The sequence below is a fragment of the Lepisma saccharinum genome, chromosome 1 (assembly GCF_977018435.1).
Source record: "Lepisma saccharinum chromosome 1, izLepSacc3.1, whole genome shotgun sequence".
Classification (NCBI taxonomy): Eukaryota; Metazoa; Arthropoda; class Insecta; order Zygentoma; family Lepismatidae; genus Lepisma; species Lepisma saccharinum.
The window spans coordinates 70,284,451-70,299,198 of record NC_139229.1 but is presented as its reverse complement, the minus strand read 5'-3'; the positions used below and the strand labels follow the sequence as shown (position 1 = coordinate 70,299,198).

General features: G+C 40.1%; 1 protein-coding gene across 3 annotated transcripts in view; it reads right to left on the bottom strand.

Moving 5' to 3' along the window:
- LOC145978455 (pancreatic lipase-related protein 2-like) overlaps positions 1-14,748 on the bottom strand; it is a 38,564-nt gene that overhangs the window by 551 nt on the left and 23,265 nt on the right. For all 3 annotated transcript variants that reach the window (XM_083111117.1, XM_083111202.1, XM_083111288.1), the window contains 4 exons: positions 12,923-13,161; positions 7,844-7,973; positions 2,457-2,583; positions 720-923 (listed from right to left, as the gene is read on the bottom strand). In XM_083111117.1, coding sequence (XP_082967243.1) covers positions 720-923; positions 2,457-2,583; positions 7,844-7,973; positions 12,923-13,161 — 700 coding nt within the window. The remainder of the gene's footprint in view (positions 1-719; positions 924-2,456; positions 2,584-7,843; positions 7,974-12,922; positions 13,162-14,748) is intronic.

The window sequence follows — 14,748 nt, the reverse complement described above, 5'->3', positions numbered from 1 at the left end:
ATTGTGTACTAACCTTGACTACAAAAGGTGTTGAAAATGATGTCCCTCTGCTGCAGCACATTCCTGGAATCTCCGAAGGAAATTGGCATTTACACGTGCATGTTCGTCACTGTAAGTCTCCCGATTTTTCGTACAATACTCTCTTTTAACTCACGGATGGTGTGCGGATTGTCTTTGTATACTTTATTTCCCCATTTTTCTTTCCACTTTTATTCAGAACTGACCCTGTTACTCTCAACGTTTTTACGAGGTTTAATATAAGCGACTGTCGCGTACCCGTTCACCGGGAAAGACAAGCCCTGATGCCGGGCCGCTTGCCGCCGAGTCTCGTAGCGAATGTCAGGGAATGTTCTGTATAAACATACACACACACGCACACGTGTGTTACCTATTAACAGACTATTTGATGCATAAAGTGATTTGTAACATTTATAAATCCTAATTACGTACATGAAAATTAAGAACAATGTATCTGAAATTAGAATAGTTGCATGCATTTTCCAAGAGAGAAACATGTCCTTCCACTACACTCTACCTCTCCAAACTCTTGAAGTTAACTTAAAAGTATATAAAGCTTGAAGTCAACTAGCAATATGTATCTTCAATGAGCGTAAGACTGCAAATAGCAAAACATAAATTAACATATCTAGAGACAAAAGAAACAGTGGCAGAAAATTTGTGTAATTAGATTTATTATTCAAATCATTGTGCAAACTTACTCGTAATACGAGGCGATTCCCAAGTTGACCACAGCAATTCTGAAGGCAAGGAGTTTCTCCGATTTGGGACAGAAGAAACACAGCTTTTCAGCAAGTGCAGGGTCGACAGTCCATTTCAACTCAGCCTTTGTCACGTGACCAACGTTTATGTGATGAATCGCTAGGAAATTTAGGGTCTTTCCGAGCTCAAGAACTTCATCAGAACTGGAAGAAGGAAAAACTCAGAACTGCTATTTGAAATATGAGGAATGCGTCCATGATGAAACGAAAAAGAAAGAGAGAGGAAGAGTAAAAAAATAGATAGAGACAAAAACGAGACACAAAGGGAGATGAGAGGCAGAAAGTTTAAGAAATTAGAAAGGGGAAGAGGAAAATAAAGAAGTAGAAAGTGAAAGAAACGAGATCAGGCGGACATGCTGCACCACAGATTCGCGGTTGCCACTGACAGATATAGGCAGTGTCCGAAAGGTGCAAGAGCGTATTTGAAGCGAACATTCTCGGATAATTTCCTCGCAGTTTAGTCTTGAAACCTTGCACTGAGTCTTTCGAATTGCATTTCGACTGCAGAGCCAAATGCAATCAGTAGATAAAACTAAGAACATATTGTTTTCCCGCGTTATAAACACTTGTTTCTCACCATAGAAATCACATTGCATTTGAAAATGTTCTTATACTTACATTCTTACACATTAGAAGAACTTCAACCAACACCTGGCTGACTTTCGATTTCCGTGATTTCAAACAAATGAACAACGAGTGCACGAGTCAAGTATTCAAGCCTGCAACGAAGCGTGCTGCATTCTACCGTCTCGATTGCTCTTCTAATTGGTGCTTTCGAACTGCACTGGGTGAAGTCACTTCCTACAAGAATGTAGTTCATTCAAGCCTGCTTTTTGGACCTTTCGAACAGAGCCTCAGTTTATTTCGGAAACATATTAAAATCGATAGCATTACGTCATGGAAACATTCCCATGCCAGCAGAGATGCCAGCAATGTGAAGTCTCACTGTGTAATTTCTCTCCTTTACATAACGCATGTGTCACAACCTATGCATATATTTCACGTGCTATATTGTTCTTATGATAAAGGCTTCTTAAGTCTTGTACACAACACACAATTGTAAAAAGTATTCGCACTTTAAGGGGTGGCCATTGGTTTGATTGGTTACGAAGCATGTCCGTAACATTGTAAAAATATTTATAGTTATCCGACATAAAATATAACTATCGCTGATTATTGAATTTGTACAACTCAAATTTTACTTAGTTTGTTCTTCATCTCACCAATTCCTCAAAATTCGCGGTAATTAAATAAAATATGCTGGACAAGTTGATGGAATCGTTTCTTATACATTCTCTTCATTTTTACTGGTATCAGATCCCCCGAACCACCGCGCCACGGGTGTGCGGGACCGTTAGTTACGCTATAGCTTGATATCCTCTAGGCACTGTGAAACTTTGTCGGTCTTTGACGATATCCTGTGTATATATGGGTAGGTCTAAATACTGCAACAACCTCCGTGGGGTTCGTGTTGTGTGATGTTCATTTGTGTTCGTGAATGTCCCTTCATCCAGTTCATCATATCACCATTCATCCTCATCTTCGCGGTTAGCCAAAAGTGGAAGAAAAGTGAAGTAAATTAAACTAAATCATTCAATCAATCAAAGCTATATAATACAGCCGATCGTTCCAGAACACTATGAGCCACCCATTTAGGTCATGACAACAGTAACTTACGATTTTGAAAGTTCCACATCTGTAGCAACTCCTCCTTCCCCATATAGAGAAATACTAAGATCTTGAGGAATTTCTCCCTTGAATCTTTGTTCATCAACGAGCTGAATACGAATGTCATATTGGCATACTGAAAGTGTACGATGAATACATATAAACATTTGCAATAATATTTTTAAAATATTTTATTTGATATATGTGGCAAAAAGATTTTCGGGAGGAATGATATCGATACTTTAAATTAAAGATTTATATTAACACAGATCAATAAATTAATATTTTTATTTTCCACGTGCATTCAATGTCCATGCTGTCGCCGTTAATCAAATTATGTACATAAACAGAAAATAAATTGGAATCTACTTGGGCCAAGAGGGTTCTCGGTTAATCTCAGATTAAACTGTAGATCCAGTCCCGATTAGCCTTATCTGGGACTTAAAGTTTACCAAACTTTGAATTACATATTACTTAGACAACACTCTGTTTTTAATTTAATAGCTCTAATACAATATATTTTATTTTTCTCAGAACCTTAACTAAGTAACTAACTCTCTAGCCTTCTTAAACCCGAAGGTTCATGGCTGCAGCAACACAGGCCTTCCATCTGTCCCTATCCTGAGCAAGATCTAAATACTCTTTTCCATCCCTACCGATTTCATTTAGGTCCATCTCAACGTTATCCCTCCATCTTCGTCTTGGCCTTCCTACAGGTCTCTTACAATCAGGTTTCCAAACAACAATCCTGTAAACTCTTCATTCCTCTCCCATTCGTGCCACATGGCCTGTCCACCTAAATCTTCTTGATTTAATCATTCTAATAATATCTGGATATGAATATAAATTATGTAGTTCTAAATTGTGTAACCTTCTCCACTCACCTATCTCCTCATCCCTTTTACGTCCAAATATTTTCCTAAAGATCTTATTTTAAATCAGTACCTTAGAAAAATAATTTTTATACAAAGTGGATTAGTGAGTATATATAATGTTCAAATCATATTTATATGACTTGTTCAAAATCAGATGATCACATTATAGTTATAATAATTATATCTAATTATAATCATAAACATATATCATGGCAAGAGCACTTCATTAACTGATTCATACTTCGCATTATCAAGCAGAGTTGTATGAAATATTACAGAAACGTTCGTTCTAATCACAGGAACTGTATTTTCCGTAGAAATTGTGTAATTAAAACAAGGAATTACAGTCTTAATATTGCTGCACATACAGTTGATAATCGTTTGCAAAGTAAATCCTAGTTTAGATATTTTTACTAAAATCAAGTTAAATAGGGGAAAGTTGCCTATATTGTACCTCCTCCTAAGTCGTACCACCGCTGGATTTCTGTGATCCATGCCAATGAGTACCATCTAGCGGCATGTATTGAAAGGTCTTCAGTAGCGAGGGAGGCAGTGATGAAAGTTGGTGTTTGTGCTCGTGTCTGCTAGTTGCTAGAAACATTTGAAGGTTTTAGCAGTGTGTGAAGTAATAACTGTGTCGAAGGCGTAAAGAGATACACGTCAAACGGTGAGTTTGAAGTAACTGATCTTTAAGTGCATGCTAGAGGTAAGTTTCGGGAGCATGTTGACTTCGAAGTTTGTGCACGAGTTTTCTTTGTTAGGAGACGAATGGCGGGAATAAGGAGAGAGTGCCGGTTGCCTAATTTGTACCACACGTTAGTTTCCTATATTGTACCGGTACAATATAGGAAACTGCGATGAAAGTGATTGTATCCCAATTTTATTTTCCAGATGTATACGAAACGGACGTACGGATCATGGACCACAGACGAGTTGGAGATGGGCATGGCTGCATTCAGGAACGGGGATTGCGGCATATATGAATGTTGTCGACGGTACGGCATCCCAAAACCCACTCTAAAGAGACATCTAGAGGCCAAAAATGCATATGCGAATGAATCTGTGAAGCAAATGGGTCGTGGTACAGTTTTCCCGCCAGAACTGGAAAAGGAAATTGAGAAATACCTTCTTCAGATGGAGGAAAGTTTCTTTTGAATTTTCAATATCAGATGTTAGGAGGTTAGCTTTCGACATGGCGGAAGCAAATAATTTGTCCCATAATTTTAACAAAACAGAAACGAATGGCAGGTAAAAAGTGGTTCTATAATTTCATGAGACGACACCCCACGCTGTCTGTGAGACAGCCAGAGCCAACATCATACGCTCGAGTCAGGGGATTTAACAGAGAATCTGTAAACGCTTTCTTTGACATATTGGAAAAGTGTGTAGATTCAAATGTACTGGATGGCACAAGTATTTATAACATGGATGAGTCAGGAGTGACCACTGTGCAGAAACATATGAGGAAAATAATGGAAATGAAAGGGAAGAAGCAGGTCGGAGGAATCACGTCAGCAGAGAGAGGTGTCACTACAACTGTTGTGTAAACGCCTCAGGACATTACGTACCACCCATGATCATATTGAAGAGGCAGAGAATGAGTGATGCCCTGAAGGTGGACGCGCCACTTGGAAGTGTGGTGGAAGTCTCCGAGAGTGGGTACATGAATTCGGATTTATTTGTGAAGTTCCTCCGACATTTCATCCAGAACGTGAACTGTTCCCCGGAAAGGAAATTTCTTTTGCTACTAGATGGCCATACTACCCACTCTAAAAATCTTGAAGCTCTGACTGTGGCCAGAGACACGGGATAATAATGTTGCAGCTTCCTGGGCATACAACCCATCGACTTCAGCCTTTGGACATCGGTTTCTTCGCGCCACTGAAAAGGTACTATGATGAAGCCTTAGAAACTTGGATTAGAAGCAATGTCGGATCTGCAGTAACCCAATATCATGTGTCCCAGCTATTTGCACAAGCCCACGGTCGTGCATGCACTTCAGCTGTTGCAGAGAGCTGCTTCAAAACGTGTGGTATGTGGCCTGTAAACCGTCACGTTTTCATAGACTCTGATTTTGCTGCAGTTTCTAAAATTTCTCAGGAACCTACAGAGGTTGTCGATCAGGTTCGGGGCGCCGATGTAGCTCCTATTGACTTGCCACGACCAGTGACCTGCGCAGACCCCAGCAGAAATATCCCCTATCAGGGTGAAACACTCCACTCGGAAGAGATCCCAGCCAGCTGTAGAACTAACTGCATCTCCATACAAAAGCCAGTTGAGTAAAAAAAAAAGTTGATAACGTCTCATCCCGACACCACTACATCTGCAGTTCTGTTCGAAGCTCCTTCTACGTCTGGTAACAGACAAGGTACGTACAAAGAAAACGAAGAAAACGTGTCGACCGAAAACTCAACCAGCATCAAATAGAGAGGCAATATTCCCCGATAACAGCACATCCTCATCCACTCTTCCACATGAACATGCAGAAGATTGGCACTGCAATATCTGCGATGCATGTAGCGTGGAAGCATGACTCAGTGTGTCCAGTGCAAACTGTGGACCCACGATTCATGTTCAGGAGTAAAGAAAAATGCTGTGATCTATATATGTAGTAGTTGTGAAAGTGATGTGTGATTTACTGCTCCCAGGCTATAATATGAAAGCGTAGGCCTATTTCAGCAAATTTCATGTTACGAGGGTCACTATTTATATTTTGAGCCTTGGCAACACAGATTGAAGTTAGGCGCGATTTGACGTTTGCACGGAATCGTTTGGCATTATTGACCATAACGTACTTCAAATGTTTTGTCAATAGCTTCATTTGTGTTGTTTATGTTGCCTTGGAGATTGCGCGACAACAATAAAATGGAATTAACTCGTGAACATTTTCGTGCGATGATTTTTTACGATTTTCGACGTGGATTATCAAGACAAGAGTGCATCGATCAACTTACTTCCACATTTGGCGATGAAGCCCCATCCTTTGCCACTGTGAAACGCTGGTATAACGAATTTAATCGTGGCCGCCATTCGCTCACCGACGAAATTCGCGAAGGTTGTCCAAAATCAGTTGTTGTTCAAGAAAACATTGATGCTGTGCAAAACTTAATACTGCAAGATCGTCATGTGACATACTGTGAGATTGAGGCAACCATAGGCATTAGTTCCAACAGCATATATAAAATATTACATGATCATTTAGCTGTGAGAAAGGTATGTATTCGTTGGATCCCACACAATTTGACAAAAACTCAAAGAGACGCTCGCGTCAATTGGTGCAAACAAATGCTCAATAAATACAATCGTGGTGCTTCAAAAGACGTATATAAGATTGTAACAGGTGACGAATCATGGATATATGCATATGAGCCGGAACGTAAACAACAGTCGACTGTATGGGTGTTTCAAGATGAACCCAATCGAACAAAAGTTGTTCGCACTCGATGCACATCGAAACAAATGGTCGCCTGTTTTTTTCGGGAAAACTGGTCATGTGGCAACTGTGCCTTTAGAGGAACGTAGAACGGTCAACTCTGAATGGTACACAACAATTTGTTTGCCAGAGGTCTTCGGTCAAATACGGAAAACAAACAAACGCCGTCGGATCATTCTTCATCAAGACAATGCCAGCTGTCACACATCTCGTCTAACAACCGACTTTATGACAGTCAAAAAATCGAATTGATGGGTCATCCGCCGTACAGTCCTGATTTGGCACCCAGTGACTTCTTCTTGTTCCCGAATGTCAAGAATAAATTGCGTGGACAACGATTTTCGTCGACGGAAGACGCCGTTGATGCGTTCAAAAACCATATTATGAAGGTGTCTCAAGAAGATTGGAAAAACTGCTTTGACAAATGGTTCGAACGAATGTAAAAGTGTATTGACCATAAAGGAGAATACTTCAAAAAACAATAAAGCAGAGTTCAATGCCAAATTCCTGTTTTTTCATTGTTAGGCTCAAAATATAAATAGTGACCCTCGTAGTAACTGAACTTTCAATTATTATCTTTTCATTTGCACATTAACTTGCTATTTTGAATGTAGAAGTTCTCATTTTAACTATTAGCTTCAGTAAATATATTCTGAAAGATTATATAAAAGCCTACATGTATTACTTCTTTACTTTGACACTCTTTCTGTGATACTTTTTATCCGGTACGAAATAGGAACCCACTGGTACAAATTAGGAGCCCAGTTGCCAATATTGTACCGTTTGTAAACTTCTTTTCAAATAGCTATTTAACATATTTTGAATTCACTAAGTCAATTGTAACTTTGTGGAGTGTTCCATAAAAGAGTAAATTTTATTTTAGTAATGCAATGGTGAATATATATTTAATATTTTGTCGACAATCGTCCAAAAATTGCGAAGTGGTACAATATAGGCAACTCTCCCCTACTAAGTCGTCGATACAGAAATTTTATTGCATGTTTTTATCTTGCAACATCACCCATTACGAAATTCAATAAGGGTGAAATTCGTATCATTATGAACCTCAACAGTAATTTATAACTCACCGCAGAGTGGCGCCTCGGAATCAGTTCTCAAATAAAATGGAACGACTTGTCGTTTCCATACCGTGGCATCTGCTCGCAATCCCATAACAGCACAATTATCGTTTTTAGGCCCACAAGTTGCACAATCACCCTGTAATTTCAATCCACAACCATTGTTTATTAAAGCATTAAAATACACTAACCCACTGCCATAAAATTAGGCGGGTGGCAGAAGTTCGCGCTGTTGCCACGTCGGAGCACAACCCAGTGCGTTTGGAGGTTTTAGGGAGAATTCACACCGAAGAAACACGCAACATGCAACAAGCGACATGCAACACGCGGCACGAGTGTTTCACACCGAAGAGACAAGATGCACGCGGCAAGCGACACTTGGTTTCTTTGCTCAGTTTTCATGATGGTACCGATATAATTGCATTAATCAGTTTATTAGTCACCCGAAAATAACGTAACAAGAGACATTGTTACATGTAAACTGCGTTGTAAAATTTGTGCAAGTTATTGAAACTTGGGAGAGGCATGTTGTGCACGAGAAAACTGAGAGAATAATATGCAATGACCTCAAACTGTATTCGCTAGACTTTTCAGCCTGAATAAAGCGAATACCTAAACACTAAAGAAATGGTTCTCAACCTTTGTGAAACCGTGTCACGCTATTTTTTTTAAGTCAATGCCCTTAGCCCAAGAATTTTCCTCGTAAATCTTTACAGTATTGAAGACTTTATGCATGAATTAATATGTACCTATGAAATTAAATATTGATAAATAAATTCTAGCATTATCATAAGAGTAATAATAGTTTGATTACGTGTGTAGGATTGTTGACAAATATAAAAACATGGAAGACAAAGTGGTAACGTCGTCTCTTTGTAATTAAGTGATCCCGTGTTCGATAACCGGGAAGGCACCGGGCAGATCCAGTTCTGATTAGTCTATTTGTGCATAAAATATACTTAAAAAACGAAAACTCACAACTCAAATATGATATTGGGATTATGATAGTTGTCAACCAGTTTCAGCAGAACATTTCGGTGCTCAGTATAGTTGATACGAGGGCACGGTATCGGGTCGCGGCCCGGCGGTTGAAAAACAATGCACTAGAGTACTTTATCATGTTGACTAATATATTTTGGAGTAAAGTGCCTCCATAAGCTGACTTTTTCAAATAAAAGCAGTCCGGTAAATGGCCAAAACACGGCCTCTTTTCACGATGTTGAAGGCAAATTACAGCCGAAAGATAACTGCATCAAAAAACTTGATAAAGCGAAATGAACGTTGTGTTTAAATCTTAAAACATTGTACATATCGATACTTTATTATATCAACAAATTAGAGGTTAAAACATAATGCCGGTTGGGCTCTCTTCTAGAGTCTAAATCAGGCGCGGCTCGTGCATTATTTACCCGGGGGTTCACTGAAGTGATGTGACATATATTCACTTTCCGCAAAATATACTTCCTTCGGCCAACAAAAGGATGGGGGAGGGTTTAAAAGCTTTGTCAAGAATTCTTTTTATCTGGGAGTATAAGGTTTTGTTGTAGGGGTGTGCGAATAAATTTAGGGCTGAAACTACAATAAATTGTGCCTTTATGAAAAAAGTTGAGTTTTGTTGGAATATCATGGACGTCCTCAAGTAGGGGCAAGCAAAAAACACTCCTTCAGTCTGAAGTTACTGCAACGCTTTTATAATAATTACCAAAAATTACTGTGACTGAAATTAAATTATATGCGTGTAATATATATTTTTTGGTTTACATTCAATTTCCATGGGGGGGCGGCCCCCTTTTCCCCTTCCGGACGTCCATGCTGACTAATCAGAACTGGTTCTACATTTGTTAAAGGGAAATGGCAACTAATGGCATGCGCATACTAGAAATCGAACCTGAGACCCTTTCATTTATACGCGACAGGTTTGTTCAAATTTGGGGCTGGTCGACCAGCACACGCTTTTTTTCAGTGGACAAGGAAGTTTGTTTACGTTAATTATGTGCATTTCTATCGGTCATTTCTTACCTGCGCGGACAGCAACGCCTACACTGCATCAAATGACATAACCTAGGTAAAGTCCATCCCTCGTTTCACTCGCAGCATCACTTAATACTTTCCAACAAGTATCCAAGCACTTCAAAAACTAAAAAACTTGAGACTTTGACACCGAGCGACAGCGAGTCACGTCTTCGCGCCATTCTTTCTCTTTCGCGAACCCGAAGTGTTTCCACCTTTAAGGAAAAACCTCTGAATGCATGCACAAGGTATTTTGGTAATGTATCTCCTTTATTTTAATTCATCGCATCTAATTCCAGCTTCTATTTGTTTCCACTCATCCATCTCTGACACAATCTTGCATTTATTCCAAGAAGTTCGGTGCAAAAATGATACAAGAGAAGATTGAATATGTAATGTGTGCGCTTCAAACTTGAACCGCACGCAGCAACACTGGAAGGGAGGAAGCAGCGAGAAAGGAGCCTTGTCCCGCGGCTTCTGCGAGAGAACGAACTGCGCATGACCGTTGGGTAGAGACATAGGTTCTGGAATCTCATCTCCCATGTATTTTGTCCTATACCCTCCTCGCGCTTCTGCTCCCGCACGAAGCTTTCACAATGGCACGAGCTGTCCTGTGGGGGTTCAACTGAGGGTCTGTATCAGGGCGGCCGATTCGCGGTTTCTTCTTCTCAGCAAGAGAGTTCGCCGTGTTACGGGCACAAATACATGACTTATTGTGTAGAATTTTTAGCGAAATAATGTGAAAATTTAAAGACATTGTTCATTGTTCATTCTCGAGGTGATTATCGTATATTACTGGGGGTTCACTGATCCTGTGCGCTATAGGGCCAACCGCGCCTGGTCTAAATACACAGCTCGTTGGAATGAAGCATTCGCTGCGCATGCGCGAACAACAAACTGAAGCAACACGATGCACGGTATTGAGAAAACGGCACAGTCCGAGAGGCACGTAAGCGACACGCGACACGTGCATCTTGCCGTGTCTCTTCGGTTCGAAAGGTTGCATTGGTTACTGAGTGTTGGCTTCCAAGCGACACGTGTTTCGTGTTTCTTCGGTGTGAATTCTCCCTAAGAGAATGAAAGATCTCGTTGTAGAGTTGGTCTTTGAAATTCATGTGATACAAACTGACAGTATTTGTTCGAAAGGTCAGGAATGACACAAAAGTGTCCCGGAGAGAGGTCGGTCTGTCGCTCGAACTATACCCTATCCCAGCTACCCTATCCCAGCTAACTACAGAACAGAGCCGCGCATATCGGCATTCGGCAGAGGAGGAGGAAGAAAATCGAGTGGTGAAAGCGCAGCGTTGCCAACAGTACGGTCCTGACCGTACATGTACAGACGTAGAGTCCAGAACTTAGTCCGTACGCTAAATGCACGGCTTGTCAAAATTTGCTCTTGCAGATTTATCCCTAATATTTCCCTAAGAAATTCTTAAACCAATCATACGGACCTGGAGACAAAAATACGGTCCGTTTGCCATGTGCGTTCGGTATTATCCTTTTCAAAAGTTTGCAACGCTTACAGTAAGAAGGAAGAAATCGGGTAACTCCCGTCGCACAATACACAATCCCGTTTCTCTCACTGTCAATTGGTGGAGCCGTCTCGCGTCACTACTTGCGCAGAGACTTGTTCTCGTTCGCCTGGTCTACAGTTAGCTGGTTCGGAGTTTAGGCAACGCAGACCGGTTGGCGTTGCCACACAATGCGCGGAAACCAGCGACTTTTGTCCCGCTCTTGCTTTTCCCATATGTGGCACCAGCGCAATTCTGCCCAGCCGCCTATTTTCATGGCCATGCGTTTAGGAGTAGAATGTTTAACCTACACACAGATATATACACATACGTGTGTGTGAAATAGAGAGAGTGTGGTAGTGTGGAGGTTGAACCTGATCATTCTTGTGGCTATACATTCCATTTTACAACAGTCTCTCCGATAGCGTAATGGTAACGTCGTACTTGCAATCAAGGAGTCCAGGCTTCCACATCGTTGGAGGTATATAGTTGTTCGGACCCCACTTTAAATATAGGCCCAGTCCCGATTAGCTTTTCTGTGCATAAAGTGAACTCTATTTTAAAACAAGCCACACAGTTTTCAATGTGTAAAGCAAAGTATGTGTGATCTGATCTTGTACTGCCAATGAAAAAAGTAATATTTACAAAATTATTTTGAGTTATTTTTTATTGTTTATGAATTGGATGGGTATTTCCCAGTTAGTTTTTAAAGCACAAGAAAGTCCCCCTGTACCCCTCGCCCCTGCGTCACTGTGTCACTGATCGTGAGTAAAGGCTGAATCACACGAGGGCTAGATTTCCTGCTTGGAATAGACAGACTATTCTTATCTGCTAGTTTTCACCCCACACGATACTCGTTACTGTACTTGTTGGTAGACTTGTTCCCACAAGCCATTGCGCAGAGCAGACAAGCTAAAATGATGGACGAGCGACTTGAGAAATTATATAGAAGAATAACTTTTGCTACTATTATCCTTACAGTTGCCAAAATTAGATGTTAAAAAAAAAAAGGAAAGTACGAGCTACAAATTGACCCGAAAAAAGAAATATGGTAATTAAGGTGTTCTCAAAATGCTCTTTAATGAACTCGAGTATGTATTCATACATGAGATTGGCAGGATTCATTTATTTAAAAATCAAGATTTTGTTCAACTGAAACATTTAATACACTGCAAATAATGAAGATTTTTCATTATCGGGTCTGTGGTGTAAAAATCTCATTGCTACGGATAAACTCCTAAATATTAATAAACCGGAATGCACTTTATTTCTGCTATTTTTTGTATCGAGCAACAAACAAAAAAAATCGCACAACCAAAACTCAAAAACCAGAGACAAAACAGTTTTCTTTGCCAAACTCAGATTGTCTTCACATGACCAAACGTTCGCTCTGGTTATTACCACAGCACCCAGCAGAGAAGCAAGTGTCAATTAGAACACTTTTCAAGTTGCCATTCTGGTAGCCAGTCGAGTACCAACAATGGCATTCCAGTAGTAAATTTAGCTGTGTTTGATTCGGAAATGAGGTTGATTTGTAGAAAAAGCTTAAGCCAAAGATATCTGTTACCTGTAGAAAAGATTGATAACTGGTGCACTGGTATCCTACGAAGGCGCATTTAGAATAAATGGATTCTGTGAAAAGTTCCACTGCTCTAGAATGGCTGCAGGAAACTAACCCTTTCCTCGTTTCACCCATTCCCTTCTTCGCCACAAGACCAGGCACGTCTCCTAGCTTACATCCTGGTTGTTGCAGGCCTCCGTTGGGATAGAAATCCACGTGTCCTGCAAGTTGCTCCATTCCATAGCCTGTTGAGAAAATGTCAACTTCACTTCATGTGTGAGTGGTGATTAGACGAAGCAAGTGAAAGAACAACCTCTGTCCTGGTATTAAAATCGAAAGTGAGATCTCACTCAACGCGCTCGGCAGGGTGTGTTCAGTCTTGAGTCGTCCACTTAAATAAATACAAGACTCTCTGGTTCCCAAACATATACTTCCACGTGTTTTCTGAACATCAATGTTCGAATTGAAGGTGGGAAAGTCCAGAGAACTTGTAAACCATGGCTGTACCGGTTAATCGAACATCCACAGTGCTCCTTACTTATTTATTTCGAACACAACAGGTACATGCCAATTACAGCGTTCACAAAATGATTGTACAAACAAGAAATTAATACATAAACAATATAAAATAAAGTGAAAAATCTCAAACTACATAGTACTCATAAATGTGACTGATTTCATCCCTTCTTCAATTAACACAATTTAAAGCTATATTTGAATCTAAATGTTGCAGAGGTAAACATCTAAACATCTGAATAGTCAGTAGCAGGCCCGTACCCAAGGGGGGGCCAAGAGGGCCAATACCCCCCCCCTCGAGCCATGAAATGGGACCTATAAAAACTAGCAAAAAACATTGACAACTTTTCAAATTTTATGAGAATTTCGATTTTGTCCTTGCATAAATGAATGGGTTGTATGTGGAGAGAGGCCATCTCCAGAAGCCTGGAGTCTGCAATATTTGATAATTTTAGATTTATAACCATTGATGCAAGGCTACCAGATTTAGCAGGGACAATCCCCTCTTTTTAATCCCTGTCCCGAAGTCTTTCGAATTGCAGTCTCGATGCAAAAATATCCTAGTTATTTATTTATTTTTTGGTTAACTCACATTCAAACATGTTCTTCATTCTAAGAATTATTGCTAATAACATATAATTTAATTTATAAATATATTATTATATTCTAAACATAGAATTGCCATGGCCATTCAGAGGTACTGGTAAAATAACATTTGAAAATATCGTTCATTTGCGGAATACAGTACTATTTTAATATTTCTTATACCGTGCGTCCATTTCGATCTTCAGCCGAGAGATCGGGAGAAGCGTGGCGGGCGGCGCTGACGGAGATGCCGACATTTGCGCTCTGTAATGCCCGCTTATTTTTATGGCCATATGCAGACATTTATATAAATATTGCAAAACGAGCACTAACCTGTGTTATAAGATTACAGTTTTAATTTTAGTAGCTTAGTTAGCTTAGTAGCTGTATGTGCTGATGATTTTGACACGCCCATCTCCTGTGAAACACGACGTAGAGGTTTGTTTGGAGAACGTTCTAACGCTGTACCAATATCATCGAGTTTTGCTTCAGTTAGAATCCGTCGTTTTTGCTTAGGTGTTTTAAAATTTAACGATCCAGTTTCTCGTAATTTAAGGACAAGATGTCTAACCGTATCTCTATGTGGAGTTGAAACGCCTGGGAATTTCTGTACAAATTGCCTACACACTTCTCGACACGAGTCTGTTTTCACGTGTCATTCATAAAAATTCTTTGTTCTGACGTGAACCTTGCGGCTGGCATTCCAATCGTCTAACTGACACAACACACAT